Below are 15,633 nucleotides of genomic sequence, written 5' to 3'. Positions count from 1 at the left end.
GCAAATAGACTTGTACGGAGATATTCGCAGAGCCCTGAATACATATGAGACCTTGTGCTAGGCCTAATGGGTGACACCACATCACAGTGCCTGCTGTCAAAGAACACCCAGTATAATCTGAGTTATTGGGAAGGAAAGGGAGGAAGAGTTAAAGGTCACAGAAGACCCCAATTGTAGTTAATAAATCTGGCCTACATTTCCAGAGGCACTGTTTGGATGATAAATGAGGGCAGCTATCCTTTGAGTTGTTCAGGTGAAGCTGAGTGTCACTAGTGATATCTAATGACCGTCCTCCTTCTGTGACTGGGTGACAGGAAAATGTGAGTAATGCCAGTGTGCGCTGACTGGGTACAGTGTATAGAGCTTTGTGAAAGTTGCAGATCCTGATTGGCTCAAGACTAACTACACTGTGGCCTGATCAAGATTGCCAGGACTCCTGTGATGGAATTTGTCTTTTATCATAGTCAGTTGTGATGACCAGAGCCTTCCTTGGAAATATAGTCTGTGTTTAAACGACTGTGAGCCCATGTGGTCTTTCTGGTGCCTGTGGTAGCTCTGGGTATTCTACTCCTCAAGGAGCTCATTGATATAATTTCAGACACTATATCCTCACTCAAGAGAACAGGCCGTCTTGCTCTGCATGGAGTATCTTACAAGACCCATTGCTGTGTCAGTTTTTAAGCTGCTGGTTCCAGATGTCTCTAGCAGCCCTACTTTTTCTCAGATGCTTAGCCAGCTTACATGTATGAATGGCCTTTCTGTCCTGCAGAGGCTGTGAGAAGCTCTGCCTGAATGTTTGAGAGTTAACCGGCATTTAGCAAGTAAGCCTTCCATGAGGCACTGATTGTACCGTTTTCAGAGATCGTACAAGAGCTTCTGCTGAACTGAAAGGTACTGTCCAGGGGGCAAATAGTGTAGGTGAATTCAGAAACCCGTTGAGGAGGACCATGAACGAAAATGAGAAGGTGAGCAGAACAGTTAGTGTTTTGAGTCATATTTCTTCAGACTTCTCTGTTGGGGTAGTTGCTTGAGTGACCAAGTGGCTGGCATCCCACCATTTATAGACATGTTCTATTTTGAGACTGAGTTTGTGGTTTGGGATGGATGTATAATCATTTTCAACAGACGCTTATTGAGGGTGTTAAGTATCATGTCAGGCCCAGAGAATATCAAGAAGTATAGTTACAGCCTCTGCTTCTAAGGAACCGCTCATCCTCGGAAAGTCAGGGCGCACTTAACGTTAAAGAACTTAATAAGTGAAAAGCATAATTGTCAACATTTAGCAGGAGTATATACTAAACTGTTAACTGCTCAGGGGAGTGGAGCTTGAGGTGGTAGGGCACAAGGTGGGGAAGAGGAAAGCTCTTCACTTTTTATTATGCATTTGACCTGTGGACTACATGAGTTTGAAGGGCACGGATTCACTTACATGTGGTTTGTTGGTGTTTGATAAATACAGTGCAGTTCTGTAAATTATTCTCTCTTCTTTATGATTTTCTTTATAACATTTTATTTTCTCTAGCTTTCTTGCAAGAATACAGCATATAGTAGATATAACGTAAAAAAATATGTGTTAATCTTCTATTGGAGATATTGGTAAGGTTTCCAGTCAGCAGTAGCCTATTAGTATTTAAGTGTTGAGGGACTCAAAAATTATATATGGCTCTTGACCATGCTGGGGGTCAGCACCCCCTTCTCCCACGTTGCTCAAGGATTGACTATATATGTTTGTGCATGGTTGGAAGTTTTTACCAAGTGCCAGTGTATTGCCTTTTTGGAATTCTTTATCAGTTAAAGAAATGATGGGAGGGTGGGGGGGTACCTGAGTGGTGGGCAGTAAGGAAGGCATGTGATGTGATGAGCACTGGGTGTTATACGCAACTAATGAATCATTGAGCACTACACCAAAATCTAATGATGTACTGTGTGTTAGATAATTGAATTTAAATAAAAAAAATAATAAAATAATATAAAAATTTTAATTTAATATAATTTTAAAAGTGCTACACTAGAAGATTATACCCATAATGTTAGCCTTGAATATCTGTGTGATAGGATTATAAATAATTTATATTTTCTTCATTATACCTCCCTATTATTGCCCACATTTTCTATAATGGATATGTATTATTTTATAAATAGAGAAAGTATTTGAAAACCAAAACCCTAAAGGATCCGTGATGATTATTATAACTACATTCCAACGTGCTTCTGGTATCTTGGTTATAATATACCAGCTTTCCCTTTTCTTTTTCCTATCTCTTTTTTTTTTTTTTTTTAAAGATTTTATTTATTTATTTGACAGAGATCACAAGTAGGCAGAGAGGCAGGCAGAGAGAGAAGGAAGCAGGCTCCCTGCTGAGTAGAGAGCCCGAAGCGGGGCTCAGTCCCATGACCCTGAGATCATGACCTGAGCGGAAGGCAGAGGCTTAACCCACTGAGCCACCCAGGCACCCCTCTTTTTCCTAACTCTTACCACAACTGCCAAGACTTCTTCTATCTTAATTCATCATCATCACCATTTATTTACTTATTTTTAAAGATTTTTTAGAAGGTTTTATTTATTTATTCATTTATTTATTTGACAGACAGACATTACAAGTAGGCAGAGAGGCAGGCAGAGAGAGAGGAGGAAGCAGACTCCCCACTGAGCAGAGAGCCCAATGCGGGGCTCGATCCCAGGACCCTGAGATCACGACCCGAGCTGAAGGCAGAGGCTCAACCCACTGAGCCACCCAGGCGCCCCTTAAAGATTTATTTTATTTATTATTTTAGAGAGAGAGCAGGAGGAGAGGCAGAGGGAGAGAGAGAATCTCAAGCAGACTCCATACTGAGCACAGAACCTGACACCGGAGTCGATCTCACAATCCTGAGTTCATGACCTGAGCTGAAGTCAAGAGTCACACACTTAATGAACTGAGCCACTCAGGTGTCCTCATCTTCACTATTTAAAGGTGAAACAGGGCATTGGCTCTTGCTTCTGTCCCTTGTCATTTTGAGTGAGTGAGTTAGCCTTGGAGCAAAAGGAATCCATCTATTAACTACTCAACTATACTGTGAAGGCTGCCTAGAAAAATTTAAATTATGCCGATTGGGTTACAATTATATCTGTCAATGTGGGCTGTGATCTCTTAGTTTAAAGCATCCTAAGAATACTTTCTATATCTTTATATTTAGTCCTGTTGGAGAAAGCAATTCGATTATTCCATCTCCCCATCTGGTGCAGTAAGAAAACTCATCTGCTTGGCTTACTTTATATGAGAGAGAATTAAAATGTCCAAGTTAAAAAAAAATGTCCAAGTTATTTGTAATTTGGGTTAAGTAGTTCAATCCCAGCTTTCCTACATTTTTCTGGGAATTCATACTCCCTTATGATTATCAGCTTAATTACTTTAGAAGTAATAGTTTTCTGAATTATTTAAGGAAGCCAGAGATCGAAAGACAGATGTCATTTCTAAATGAATTTTTTTTTTCCCTTATAGCATGTGTTTGATGATCTCAGTGTCTCAGTATCCTTGTCCTGGGTTGGCGATGGCACTGGGGTAAGTAGTATTTTGAGTCTGTTAATTCAGTGTAGCAAGAAGAAGACGGGGATTTTAGGAGTTTAAACACTGGATGTTGTTACTTTTTGAAATGGTCTCCAACCTCCGTTGCAGGCATGTTTGCAGTACAGATTTTCAGGAAGCTGTGATTGGTTTGGTTTTGCTTTAGAACCGGGAACATCTAGTGACTGCCTTCCATAGTAGGAAGACAGACACCTTTTTTAGTTTTTGATAGCTGCTTGGCATCAAGTTGAGCAAGAAGAAGAAAGAGGAAGGAGAGTGCCATGTGCTCGGACGGGAGCCTCATAATACTTGGGAAAACCCCTGTGTAGCAGCAGAAAACTGCACGTTGCACATCTTGGCATTTTTCCTCCAAACTGTATTGTTCCGTGTCCTTTCCCACAGTTAGTGTTGAAGGACTGTGGCGCCCATGGGCTCGCGGTTGTTCAGCTCCTTCTGTTGACTCTTCCCCTACCACGGAGGAGCCCGTGCAAGGACTGGCGTCTTGGAAGCAGAGTCCTTCAGCTCCTCATCCCTCTGTATCCCCATATAGACAGTCCCCCAGCAGGAAGCTGTGCTGAGGGTGGCCGTACGTCTTGAGTCAGGGTATGGCATTGCCCGGCTCTGTGTTCTTCTGTCTGAACAAGGGCAGGGGCCACAGCTTATACCCTCTGGTATTCTGGTAATGTTTATATCATAGCACTGAGGCCCGTGACAGTGGCATCAGGAATCAAAAGAAATAGAATTTTGATGTTGAAAAGCAAGTTATACATTTATTTTAATTAATTAATTAATTTTTAACCATGTCTCAGTTTCTTCTAAAATTTGAGTAGTGCACCAATTTCTGTGATTTAACCATTTATCTAAGATGGCGGGTATCTCTAAGGTTTCTTGTTATGTGGCTATTTGAGACTCCATAGCCTCTTGTCTAATCTACTATCAGAGTCTTTTCCTCATGAATATTTCTTTCTAGAAAAATACTTATTTGAAAAATTAGTTTCACAGAGAACTAACGGCAAGGAGAGGAAGAAATGGACAAATATATATGATATAGTGACTTCTCTAAGAACACCCATACTATTCTAGCCTCTGAACAGAAAGAGAGATGATCTTTGCCTGAGAATATCTTACAATAATAGAGATTCACCCTTCCTTTATCATAGTGTGAGGTTGATTATCTCTGCCTCACTACTTGAAGTGTATGTGATGGGACCATTTGAACAAAATGAGTTGAGATTTTGAGTCATTGTGAGCCCTAGGAACGTGGTCCTTCTGGGTTTTCTGATATTACAGTATAGGCTACCATAGGGCAGGACTCCTGGCAATCTATTACTTGTTGATTTAATCCCATCACATGCAAGCATGTAATTGGATGATCTTTCTTATTGACTGCATGCTTTTGTCTCTTCCCCAGATCATTCTGGTCTTGACTACCTTCCATGTACCACTGGTAATTATGACTTTTGGACAGTCCAAGCTATATCGAAGGTGAGATGCATAACGTGTGGCTGGGGCATTGGCTGAGTAACACATTGTGAATGTAAGTTCCCTACGATATAGACATGATGGAGTTTAAAAGTTGATTTAAAGGATTTTCTAGCTATCTTGTTTTCATCAGACTGTCACACTCAGCATACTGCGTATCTGCTTAGCAACCTGACGTAGTATGAAAAGGAGTTTAGGCAGGCTGACCTCACTGAGTGGCAAAACAATAAAGGAAGACAAAGGAAGAGTTCATAGCAGCCTGTATCTCTTCATTTAAATGGGTATTTATTTGTGAGAAGGTATCATAGAATTTAACCATCTTTCCATTTATTATGAGTTTTTTTATATCTCTGAAATAACACAAAGTGGTTTTTATATCCTTGAAAGAGTCCTTACTATACCTTTCAGGTGAATGTGATTTTTCTTACAATAAAATGGATATGTATTTTGAGCCCTAAACAGATTGTTTCCAGATCAGAGGGAGTTCTGACCTAACCCACGTGTGTCACAGTATTCACATTGGTAATGATGGGGGCAGTATGTGTTCAGGAACTATAATCTATACTGTGACGTTCACAAAGTTTTAGAGTTGTCTTCTCAAAGGTACAGCTTGGTTAAATAGTGGGTTCTTTCCCTTAATTATAAGATTCAAGACCAACTTACTCTCAGAAATTGCTGATTGTCTTCTCTGTCATTTGTGTCTATCACATTTTCCCCTCAAGGGACTTTAAAGAAAGATGACATCCCAGCAGATGACATAGAAATGCCTCCCAGGACCAAAGAATCTCCCAAGGGCCATTGTACTCTCTCAGGGTTCCTTCTTTGACTATTGGTCTTGGTCCGGGAGGGGGTGAACCCATGTTGAAGCTCTGAGATGATGGATCAGCCCAACCTTCCTTCCCTGGTAGGCGTGATCACTGGCTGCTGCTGCTGAGCCTGGAGCCAGTGCTCTCTGCCCTTCAGCATAGTGATGTTGGCTTAAAAATTGACCAAGAAGGAATTGCCATCTTGAAATCCATGAAAGCAGGGTTCTTGACTAACTTGGGGTTCTCCACCAACTAGCCAAACAACTGACTCATAGCAGGCAAGCAGTACATACTAATTGAGTGAATGAATACCTTTGCCTCTGTATAATTTTCAGGCTTAGAGTATTTTTTATTTGTTTGATAAAGATTGACAATGCATTGTAGAATCCCAGTGCTGGAAAGGGCTATGATTTATAGGTGATTTTGTTTATTCAGATAGAACAGTAGTTGAAGCATTTCGGACAGATGAAAGGTATCCTGTTTGGGGAGGGAAAAAATTCTTTTTAGGTTGTAACTTCGGTAACTCTTACCAGTGTTTAAAAAACCTGGCTCTCATAAAATATTTTCTTATAGAAAACAGCCATGTTATAAAACATTTGGAAATTTTAAAAGAAAGAAAAAATTCATCCTAAAAAGTAAAGTGTGATCTTAATATTTTTACACTTTATTATCTTGATTTTTCCCTTTCATATTATTCATATGACTACATACATAGTCTTAGGAAATAGCGTGGTCCAGGGTAAAATTGCCAGACTGTGTTGGCAAACAGGCCTGGGGACTGAATCTCAGCACTGTCATTTGTAAGCAGAATGAACTCGAACAAGTCCAAAGTTTTTTGTCATCTGTAAAAGAAAGGTGTAATAATGGCCACTGCAGAGCCTCTGCACATTGTGCTTTGCAGTGGCTGGCGTGGAATAAGAACGAAGTGGGGTTAGCCGCTGTCGTGCCAACAGCCGGGGATGGCTTGTAGCCAGCCTGTGCTGGCACTGTCCTACCAGTTATTAAAATGAATCTGAGAGCCTTTGGTGCCAGCTGGTAAAGAGTGATTGCCTGCCCCCAGATGCTTCCGTGGCTTCTACAACACTCACACCCTTGCCCCTGCCAGTATGCAAGTATTACTAACCCCCTGATGTTAACCTATGTCCATTCCACTTGGTGAGTGCTCATACTGTGGCATTTTTCATATCCCCTCTGCTAATAATTTACCATTTTTGTTAGATCGACAGAATTTATTTAATCACTATCATTGTGGACACAGATTGTAGCTGATGTTTTCAGTATTACTAATGCTGCTGTGGTAAATACCACACATTTACATCAAAGAAGTTGCTGATTTCCAATTCATTTTTAGTAGCAAATAAAAACTTCCTCTCCAGTGGATTCCCTACCTGTTGTGAAGGCTGTTTACTAAACTCTTCCCTCACCAGATTGAACTATCTTCTATACCTCTTGCGTTAGCCACTTTCTTGCTTGCCTTCTGAATTCCCTTTTTTTTTTCTTTACACTGCTCTTGAAGTGTGTGGCTGGAACTGGACCTGACAGGTTCCTGAGTCCTACCTAGGGGGCATAAAATGTGTTTTCATGACTCTTTTTCCCATCCTTTTATTTTTCAATTCTGTGCTTACTTTAAAGACAGCTAAAAGAAAAAAAGAAAAAGAAAAAAACAAAAGCAGTATCACTAAGTGTTACTGTTAAAATACCAACCAGCATCTGACTCAGCCCTTCCCATCCTATATTTGTCTAGTCTTGTGAGAAACCCCTAACACACACTTGACTAGAGAGCGACCCTGTTTGTTTCTCCAGTAGTGTCCTGTGACTGAGCTTCTGCTGCTTCCTGTCGCACAGCAGGGTTCTTGTTTGGGTGTTTTTTTGTTTTTGCCAAGGTCATTTTGAATATTAATTCTTTCCTCCGGCTGTGAAGTGAGACCTTTTCCAGAGTTTAGGTGGAAACTGTAAATAGGCTTCGTTGCTTCTCCCACTGGCCTGGCCTCTAGGAAGGGACTCCTGTTGTCCTGTTGTCCCGTTTTTAGGCAGGCCAGCCGAGGGGCACGTGTTGCTCAGAGGGGAGGGGGCAGGTTGATTAAGAGGAGTCCTAAACAGGCCACGGTTGCCCAAGAGAAAAAACAAAACCTGTTGAATTCTTTCCGAAGTCTCTTCTGTTTTTCACATCTCTCATGATCATATTATTTACCAGATTATCTTCCTGTACTAAATCTTATGTGGTCAAATGTACATTTGAGAATCAAATAGATAGCACTTGGTCACGTGCCAGTTGCTCTGAGTCTTACGGCCCAGAGGCTCACAGGATAGAAGGAAGTTGTGCCTGTTACCTATACTGTGTTAGAGGGAAATATATACTTTGTGGTTTTTTTTTTTTTCAAGATTTTATTTATTTATTTGACAGATAGGATCACAAGTAGGCAGAGAGGCAGGCAGAGAGAGAGAGAGAGGAGGAAACAGGCTCCCTGCCAAGCAGAGAGCCCGATGCGGGGCTCGATCCCAAGACCCTGGGATCATGACCTGAGCCTAAGGCAGAGGCTTTAACCCACTGAGCCACCCAGGCGCCCCGGGAAATATATACTTTGATCTTTAGGTTATAAAAAAGAAAAAGAAAATAAATAAATAAATAAATAATAAAAAAGAATTGTGGGAAGATGGGGGAAATAATAAATAACCTCCCTAGGCATTGCTGATTAGGTAAAATTGATTAATATGTTAATATCTTCAATTTAAAGGAGTTATATTTGAATAGCTTAAATTTTGATCCTCTGTTACAGAATAACTTATATAATAGATTGTAAAGTACACTTGCCTCTTTCAAATGTGAAGTTAAAAAGGAAATAAACTGTACCTGTGATTAAGATGATAATTTGGTGTTTAGCAACTGAAAGATGTTTTCCATGCTTTTGTTTGTGGGCCTCTTGAGTCTAACTTTTCACTGTAAGATCAACTTAATGGAACACATGTTAGCATTTCTTTACATCAAAATTCTGTACACACTCACCACGAAACTGCTGCTGTTTTGGGGCATTTGGGTGGCACAGTCGGTTAAGTGTCCAACTCTTGATTTTGTCACAGGTCCTGATCTCAGGGATGTAAGATGGAGCCCCCCAGCCCCGTCTTAGGCTCTGCCATCTGCTTGAGATTTTCTCTCTCTCCTGCTGCCCCTCCTCCCAATAAATAAGTAGATCTTAAAAAAATAAAACGGCTGCTATTTTATTTGTGATTTTATTTGCTATTGAGAGTTGTTCAACCTTTGGAAATGAGTAAGGGCATCTTGAGATAATTAAATTTCACATTAAATTTTATTCTGTAGTCACTGTAAATTTTTAAGGATCTTACCTGAGGTAAAAAAAAAAAAAAGAAAAGAAAAGAAAAAGGTTAATGTGAAGATATCAACAGATATTAAAGCAAAGTGCACTAAACTGGCTTCTCCAGGACATCTTATATGACAGCCTTTTTAATGATATGCTTGGTCCAGTTTTCACTGCAGTAGATTATTAATAATGACTGCATATTTAATTAAAAATTTAACTTAAATTTCATTACAAAATATATTTTATTGCTTTTTTTTCCTTTTTTTTTTTTTTAAAGATTTTTATTTATTTATTTGACAGAGAGAGATCACAAGTAGCCAGAGAGGCAGGCAGAGATAGAGGAGGAAGCAGGCTCCCTGCTGGGCAGAGAGCCCGATGTGGGGCTCGATCCCAGGACCCTGAGATCACGACCAGAGCCGAAGGTAGAGGGTTAACTCTCTGAGCCACCCAGGCGCCCCTGCTTTTTTTTTCTTAAAGAAAAAGTTTATTAAAATGTATGATGACTTTTTACTACAGCTTCACTTTTATGAACTTAGAGCATATAAAAATCATGAAACTAGGTGGTTTTCATCATTTAGGAAATATTCCCATGAAAATACATGTTAGAATTGCCTTGTCAACCAAAGCCAAATAGGGACACCGGGTACATACTCATGTTTCTTCTGATTACTCACAATATCTTACCTCCTTTAATTTCCCACTTGTATTTTCAAAATTTCTCCAAAACACATGCATCCTTTTTTCAGTAAGCATAAAACAATAAAATATTAAAAAGACATAAGGTAACATTAGACAGTTGGGGGTAAAAAAAAAAGAGAGAGAGAGAGAGAGAAAGACTAAAGTATTGGGAGTTCAGCTTAATGTGAATTCGAATTCTGCCCATTTTACTGGCCAGTCTGTGATTTCAGGTCTGCCGTTTTGTTGCCACATTTTAATAAGCTACATTCTCCCTGTTGATCTTTTTTTTTTTTTTTTTTTTGACAGACAGAGATCACAAGTAGGCAGAGAGGCAGGCAGAGAGAGAGGAGGAAGCAGGCTCCCTGCTGAGCAGAGAGCCCGATGTAGGGCTCAATCCCAGGACCGTGGGATCATGACCCGAGCCAAAGGCAGAGGCTTTAACCCACTGAGCCACCCAAGCACCCCTCCCTGTTGATCTTTTAACTGGAAGTCTCAGTACCACTGGTTGTCATTGTTCTGCAGAGTTCCCATGTATCCTGAATTGGGAGGTACAAAACCATTGCTCCCAGAGGAAAGAAAGATTTCAGCTCCCACAAACCTCTGCTCATACCATTCTTTTTTTTTTTTTTTTTTTAAGATTTTATTTCTTTATTTGACAGACAGATCCCAAGTAGGCAGAGATAGGGGGAAGCAGGCTCCCTGTTGAGCAGAAAGCCCCATGCGGGGCTTGATCCCAGGACCCTGAGCTGAAGGCAGTGGCTTAACCTACTGAGCCAACCTAGGTGCTCCATCACACCATTCATTTTTGTTCATTGATCAGTACATGATCTTGTTTTATGTACATTTCTGTTGAAAGAAGACACCTTATTTAATGTGTATTATTGATTCATTAACGTTGAGCTCGTTTCCATCTCATGCCCAGAAGATGCTTTTTCTAACTTTTCTAACCTTATTTTCTCCATAAGGCACATCAAAGCCTTCTTGTGCTGAGGAACACTAGCCCTCCAACATTGTGCTTGGGTGCTGTTAGAAATAGCAGAATCACCAAGAAAAAACACAAGTGCAAAATGCATGGCACTAAATAGACTGTGAAGAATACACCTATTGACAGTGTAAAAGCTGACACAAGAAGGCCGAGGGTCCCCTTCTCGGACCCCAGCTGGGAATGTACATGCTGGGTTACTCACTCTGTGTTCCTCACTCTGCGCATGCCTGCTAATGACTACAAAAGTGCCAGGAGCAAGGGTTACAAATACATTTGAGTGTGCAGTCAAATTTTTAAATAGAAACCTAGGAACAATAAGGATCTACTGTGTAAGCTTCCTGATCAGTGAAAACTAGAAAACAGTAGGTTGGTTTTTTTTTAAGTTTGTTGTCATCCTTGTTGCTTTAATGTTGCAATTTATAGCGACTTAATCATGGCAAAAATAAACTAAAGAAACAGAGAAATGTTTAGGCCTAAAAGCCAACAAAACAAGGATATCTATGCTTGTATGTGGGTGTTTGTTTGCTTGTTTGTGTGTTTTAAGAGAGAGAGTGCATGCACATATGCGCGCGCACACACGTGCGCACATGAGGTAGGGTGGTGGGGGAGGGAGGAGAATCCTAGGCAGGTTCATGCTCAGGGTGGATCATGACCTGAGCTGAATTAAGAGTCATATGCTTAAGCAAGTGAGCCACCCAGGCGCCCCAAATGCTTGTTTGATTGTCAAGAAAAATAAAATGTAAGATTATCTGAGATATTTTAGAACTCTCATACTGTTACTTTTCATTAAATGTTTGTGGTTCAGATACCTGATGTTACAAGTTCCAATAGATTATAAATGAAAAGTCTTCAAAAACAAGGATGTAATTTTTGAGTATTGAGATTTGGGTTGAGTGTCAATATGAGTCTTATGGAAAAAAACCCTTTGAGTGCTTCCTTCTACTAGGAATTTTGATGTTCTGTCTTACTTGAAGTCCTATACGATGATTACTTCTTTTTTCATTTATTTTAATAATGTCTAGATCTTCCTTGTTCTTTTAAGGTATTGGGTTCTATTCTGAAAATATTTGTATTTTAACACTTAAGCTGCAAATATGTACATGTTCTTATGCGTGTTTACAGCACAGATATATGCGTAAGTGATCATTTATTTTTGGCAACCAGAAATTGGTTATTTTCTATTCAAAAGACTTGTTTCTAAAGCAGATGGTTTCACAGGATTTACTTATCGTTTGCTGTTTATGACACTTAATTATCCTCTGGATTTTGAAAAGTAGATATATTTTTCAAGATGTTGCTTTGGTTTCCTCTTCATGATGTATGTTGCGTGCTGATAGAAAATAAAGCTACTTTATTATTTTTTAAAGATTTTATTTATTTATTTTAGCAAGAGAGCACCCAAGCAGGAGCAGGAGCAAAGGGAGAGGGATAGGGAGGGGGAAGGAATCTCAAGCAGGTGCAGAGCATGGAGCCTGACGCAGGGCTCAAGCCCAAGACCCCGAGATCATGACTTGAGCTGAAACCAGGAGCTGGACTCTTAACCAGCTGAGCTACCCAGGTGCCCCCAAATAAAGCTACTTTATTTTTTTTATTTTTAAATCATTTTTTAAATATTTGATTTACTTATTTGACAGAGAGAGGGCGCACAAGTAGGCAGAGAGGCAGGCAAAGTGAGAAGGAGAAGCAGGCTCTCTGCTGAGCAGGTAGCCCAATGTGGGGCTCGATCCCAGGACCCTAGGATCATGAGCCAAGCAGAAGGCTGCTGCTTAACCAACTGAGCCACCCAGGCATCCCAGTAAAGCTACTTTAAAATAAAGTGTTGGGGCACCTGGGTGGCTCAGTGAGTTAAAGCCTCTGCCTTCAGCTCTGGTCACGATCCCAGAGTCCTGGGATCAAGCTCCGCATCCGGCTCTCTGCTCAGCAGGGAGCCTGCTTCCCCCTCTCTCTCTGCCTGCCTCCCTGCCTACTTGTGATCTCTGTCTGTCAAATAAATAAATAAAAATATTAAAAAATAAAATAAAATAAAGTGTTATATATTAAAATATATTCCTTGGCCTTGCATGGCCTCAACAGAACCCTGCATAAATCCTAGCCCGTTGATACTAGTCCATTGTGCTCCAGTTGTTTTTTTCAGTGACTAAAGTAGTGTAGTTGCAGATGATTTTTTGTTTTGCTCATGTTGCTTTTTTTTCTGAAGGGCAGGGTTGTGTTTGTTGTGCCAAGTTCTTAAAAAGCAAGCAGGCTTGCCAACAGGTTTGTGGAGGTTCCCTGGGGATGTCCTAAAGGAGGGGAGATTTGTAAGCTGGTGATAAGCAAGGCACTACAAACCCCTTTAGAAGGTTGTCTGAGTGACTAAGGATCTGTACCTTGTGGAGTGAGGAATTGTTTATGCATAATCCCTTTGACCTGCTATCCGGAAGATAAGAAAACTTTTTGTACTCCAAAGCCAAGGATAGGATACTAAAGAATCAGTTGGACGGTGCCTAATCCCTGTTTTGTTGAAGAAGAGTCTTTCAGACAACTTGAAGTTAGGTGTGGTTTGCTTTAGCATGCAGTCGGGGACCTCCGTGAACACTCGGAGAAGCTGCCTTCCTGTCTGGCTCAACTTCCTCTTAGCCTGTCTTTACTGTGGGGACATCAGCTCTGGCAAGATTGTGGAAGTCTACAGGTTGTAACAGAATTTTATTTACAAATAAAATAATTCAAAGTTGCCTCTAGTATGGGGCTGAGAGTTAAGAGAATTGCATTGTAGTTTCAGTTTTGCCCTTAATTAACTGGTTGCCTTCTGACAAATTGCCTCCTCGGGAACCTCTTCAGCTGTGAGGTGAGGGAGTTGGACAAGATGTTCTCCTCAGTCCCTTGCATCTCTCTCATTCTGTGTTCCACAGTTCTGTGATTTGTGAAGTCATATACCCTATCAGCGAACACTGCATTTATCAGCAGGCAACTAACTGGCCGCACACAGCCGTCTTCACCGACGAACGTCTAGACCTCCCGACTGCTGAGATGCCGCGTTCTCTATCGTGTTTTGTTTTTTTCTTTTAAAAATTTTATTTATTTATTTGACAGAGAGAGAGATCACAAGTAGGCAGAGAGAGGAGGAAACAGGCTCCCTGCCGAGCAGAGAGCCCGATGCAGGGCTCGATCCCAGAACCCTGGGATCACGACCCGAGCCAAAGGCAGAGGCCTTAACCCACTGAGTCACCCAGGCGCCCCTCTCTATCATGTTTTAGCAGACTGCACGCAGTATGAAACCCAGCAGATGTAGATAGCCACTGACTTTTTTGCTTTTAGTTTGCAAAATCGAAACACAAAGCTGACTACCTCTCAAAAATATTGTTGGAATGAACTTTTGGAAAAAGCTTTAACAACCCAAGAGATGAGATTAACTTTGTTTTCCCTAGCTGTTTTGTGCGAGGCACACTGTGGACTTGGGTGCCTGGTACGGCAGCCTCTGGGAGTGGAGGGACCTCAGGACTCCTGCTCCTTCGTTTGCAGCTTGCAGCTTTATCGTTAGGGCTGTGCATGACTAGATTAGTTTGGAGGCTTTTGGCTACATTTAGCAGACATCCCAACCCATACTAGCTTAAATAATAAGGGAATTAATGGCTCATAACTAAATACAGAAGAAGGATGGGCTTTGGTGTTAGTTCAATCCAGTGTCATGGGCTCTGCTTCTCTGGAATTCCAGAATTCCCTCAGCAGTTCACTTTTGTTGGCTTATTTTTCAAGTTGTGCTCTCATTTTGCCAAAATGTCTGTAGCAGTTTTTTGCTTTGTATTCACATATTACAGGGTCGGTGTTTCCCAATCTTTGGGTCACTGACATTTGGGGTCAGCTAATTTTTTCTTGTCGTGAAACTGTCCTGTGCATTGTAGGATGTGTGGCAGCACCCCTGGCCTTCACCCACTAGATGCCAGTAGCATCTCACCGCTGGGTTGTGATCATAAACGTCTCCTGACAAGCCAAATGTTTGCGGTTGTGGTGGGGGCTGGCGGGCAAGAATGCACTGACTGAGAACCGCTCAGCAAAGGAAGACATCATTTTGTCAGGTGGCTGTCTTAAGGATAAAGAAACGTGTTTCCTCAAAGACCCCAAATTTCCCCCTTTTGTCTTACTGGCTCAACCTGGGTCACTCCCATTTCTGACCCCTCACTGGTGAAGGGGAAGACTGTCCTTCAGACTAATCAGGCCCACCACTGGAGCTAGAGAGATCCATCCCCTGAGGCAGGTGGACTGTTCAGGGGAGGGTGGTGAGTGCCTCAGCCAAGGCAGTGGGCAGGGATCATGTATGGAAGCCAGGCAGGACTCCCGAAAGTGTCCTTGACCACTGCATTCTAAATGTGTTTTGCTTTTCTTCCTCTCAGTGAGGACTATGGAAAGAACTTTAAGGATATTACAAATCTCATCAATAACACCTTCATTCGGACTGAGTTTGGCATGGCTATTGGTCCTGAGAATTCTGGAAAGGTGAGACTCATTCACACACATATGAATCTGTGCTTTGTGCCACACATAGGGTTGTCAGATAATAATGTTGGAATGGTCCAGTTGTATATAGCAATATATTTAGTTTGCTGTTAGTGCATTTTATTTTTTTTAAGATTTTATTTATTTATCTGACAGTGAGAGACATAACAAAGGAGGGAACACAAGCCAGAAGAGTGAGGGGGGGGGGGAAGCAGGCCTCCTGCCAAGCAGGGAGCCCAATGCAGGGCTTGATCCCAGGACTCTGGGATCATGACCTGAGCCAAAGGCAGACACCTAACAACTGAGCCACCCAGGCGCCCCATTAGTGCATTTTAAAATTAATCATAATT

General features: G+C 41.2%; 1 protein-coding gene across 2 annotated transcripts in view; it reads left to right on the top strand.

Moving 5' to 3' along the window:
* Positions 1 to 15,633, top strand: part of SORT1 (sortilin 1) — a 67,551-nt gene that overhangs the window by 17,648 nt on the left and 34,270 nt on the right. For both annotated transcript variants that reach the window (XM_044238840.1, XM_044238839.1), the window contains exons 2-4: positions 3,483 to 3,542; positions 4,957 to 5,030; positions 15,181 to 15,283. In XM_044238840.1, the coding sequence (XP_044094775.1) occupies positions 3,483 to 3,542; positions 4,957 to 5,030; positions 15,181 to 15,283 (237 nt within the window). The remainder of the gene's footprint in view (positions 1 to 3,482; positions 3,543 to 4,956; positions 5,031 to 15,180; positions 15,284 to 15,633) is intronic.

The sequence above is a fragment of the Neovison vison genome, chromosome 2 (genome assembly GCF_020171115.1).
Source record: "Neovison vison isolate M4711 chromosome 2, ASM_NN_V1, whole genome shotgun sequence".
Lineage (NCBI taxonomy): Eukaryota > Metazoa > Chordata > Mammalia > Carnivora > Mustelidae > Neogale > Neogale vison.
The sequence above is the reverse complement of the archived record's forward strand: the minus strand, read 5'-3'. Positions and strand labels throughout refer to the sequence as shown.